This window comes from Austrofundulus limnaeus, unplaced genomic scaffold (assembly GCF_001266775.1).
Source record: "Austrofundulus limnaeus strain Quisiro unplaced genomic scaffold, Austrofundulus_limnaeus-1.0 Scaffold216, whole genome shotgun sequence".
NCBI classification, from domain to species: Eukaryota; Metazoa; Chordata; class Actinopteri; order Cyprinodontiformes; family Rivulidae; genus Austrofundulus; species Austrofundulus limnaeus.
The window spans coordinates 192,563-194,230 of record NW_013952618.1 but is presented as its reverse complement, the minus strand read 5'-3'; the positions used below and the strand labels follow the sequence as shown (position 1 = coordinate 194,230).

Here is a 1,668-nt window from a genome sequence, read left to right as displayed (position 1 = left end):
CAGCTAGACTGGTGCATCCTAAATTTAACACAAATTAATAATTTTAATACAACATAGTCATTTCTGCAATTTTTTGGGGGGAGGTCACCTCCTACTAAATGTCATTACTTTACTTTTAATACTTAAGCACAAAAAATATCAGATACTGTAAGATTTTTACTCAAGTAATATTCCTAAAGGAGAATTTAACTTTTACCAAAGTATTTCTTTTTGGTAAGTTACTTGTACTTTTACTCAAGTAAAATACAACAATGTCTGTCAAATTCAGAATATAATTTAAAATATTACTCCTAACATACAAAGCTCCACCATATATTAAACATCTTATTGTTCCATACTTTCCTAACAGAGCACTTCGCTCTCAGACTGCAGGTTTACTTGTGGTTCCTGGAGTTTCTAAAAGTAGAATGGGAGGCAGAGCTTTCAGTTATCAAGCTCCTCTCTTGTAGAACCATCTTCCTGTAAGGCTGACACTCTGCCTACTTTTAATTTTAATCTAAAAACTAGCAAAATAAGTTTTTCGTATTCTTATTAAGTTTTGCCTTATTTGTTTTTCTAAAACTCAACACAACTTACTTTCACACGAGATGCAACGGGCTCTGCTTCTAAATCTTTTTCAGGTTTACTCACACTTTCCACTTCACAGCACGGCAGTGAAAACAAGCAGGGCTTTGTCCTCAGCGCTGTGACGACACCTCACTGCTATTTGTGTGTCAATTTAACTAACGCTCTGTTAATAATCTGCCTCTTCGACTTAGTTTTTCAATTATTTCTCCGTTTTCTGTGAATCYCACGACATGGCATTCAAACAGAATGATGTCTCTTCTTACCTTCTTGCGACACCTCAGACCACTCTGGAGTAGGGAACTCGTACTGGCCCATCCGGATCCTCCTCTTCATTCCAGGAGAAATGGCCTGACCGGTGTTGGAGTAAAAAGGGGGGAAGCCACACAACCTGCAGATTTGAACGCTTAAGTTGGACCTTGATCTGCTTTTTGTTATGTCTTTAAACATTCATCACATTTCTCACTCAGCTGTGCTCAGAACTCACAGAATGTACAGGATGACACCCAGAGACCACATGTCACAGGACTTGTCGTACTTCTCTGGACCCAAAACCTCAGGAGCTTAACAGACAGAGAAAAAAACAAAACACACGTGAAGATTAGATAGATAAAGACCTCAACAATTATACAGGGTGAGTCAAAAGGCACAGGACATCCTTTATTTCAGAAAGGGAAACTAACRTATCTGAATATCCCAATAAGTAATGGGTGAGGGGGACCTATCCTTRGAAAATCTTGCCCTACATCCACTATGGCAGTTTTCAAGATGGTGACCATGTTCTGGACATAGTCTAAAAGATAGGCCAACCTTCCATTTAATTAATGAGATATTCTGAAATTTCAWTTTCACTTTTCTTTCTAAGAGAAAATGGTGTTCTGAGACTTTTGACTTACCTTTTATTGTCCTTTAAAAAGATCCAGGATCTGTTGTAACATTAGACTTCATTTGATAAACATTTATTTTAACTGTAAAATAAAAACTGTAAAATTATTGTAGGATGTTTAGTTTTTATAATTTTTAAAAATATATTTTAACACGGACGGAGCCATTTTATTTACAGTGGTTTGCAAAAGTATTCATACCCCTTGAACTTTTCCATAT

General features: G+C 36.4%; 1 protein-coding gene across 3 annotated transcripts in view; it reads right to left on the bottom strand.

Annotated features, from left to right (window-relative positions):
* mapkapk3 (MAPK activated protein kinase 3) overlaps nt 1-1,668 on the bottom strand; it is a 32,237-nt gene that overhangs the window by 8,934 nt on the left and 21,635 nt on the right. For all 3 annotated transcript variants that reach the window (XM_014019313.1, XM_014019312.1, XM_014019314.1), the window contains 2 exons: nt 1,052-1,127; nt 831-955 (listed from right to left, as the gene is read on the bottom strand). In XM_014019313.1, the coding sequence (XP_013874767.1) occupies nt 831-955; nt 1,052-1,127 (201 nt within the window). The remainder of the gene's footprint in view (nt 1-830; nt 956-1,051; nt 1,128-1,668) is intronic.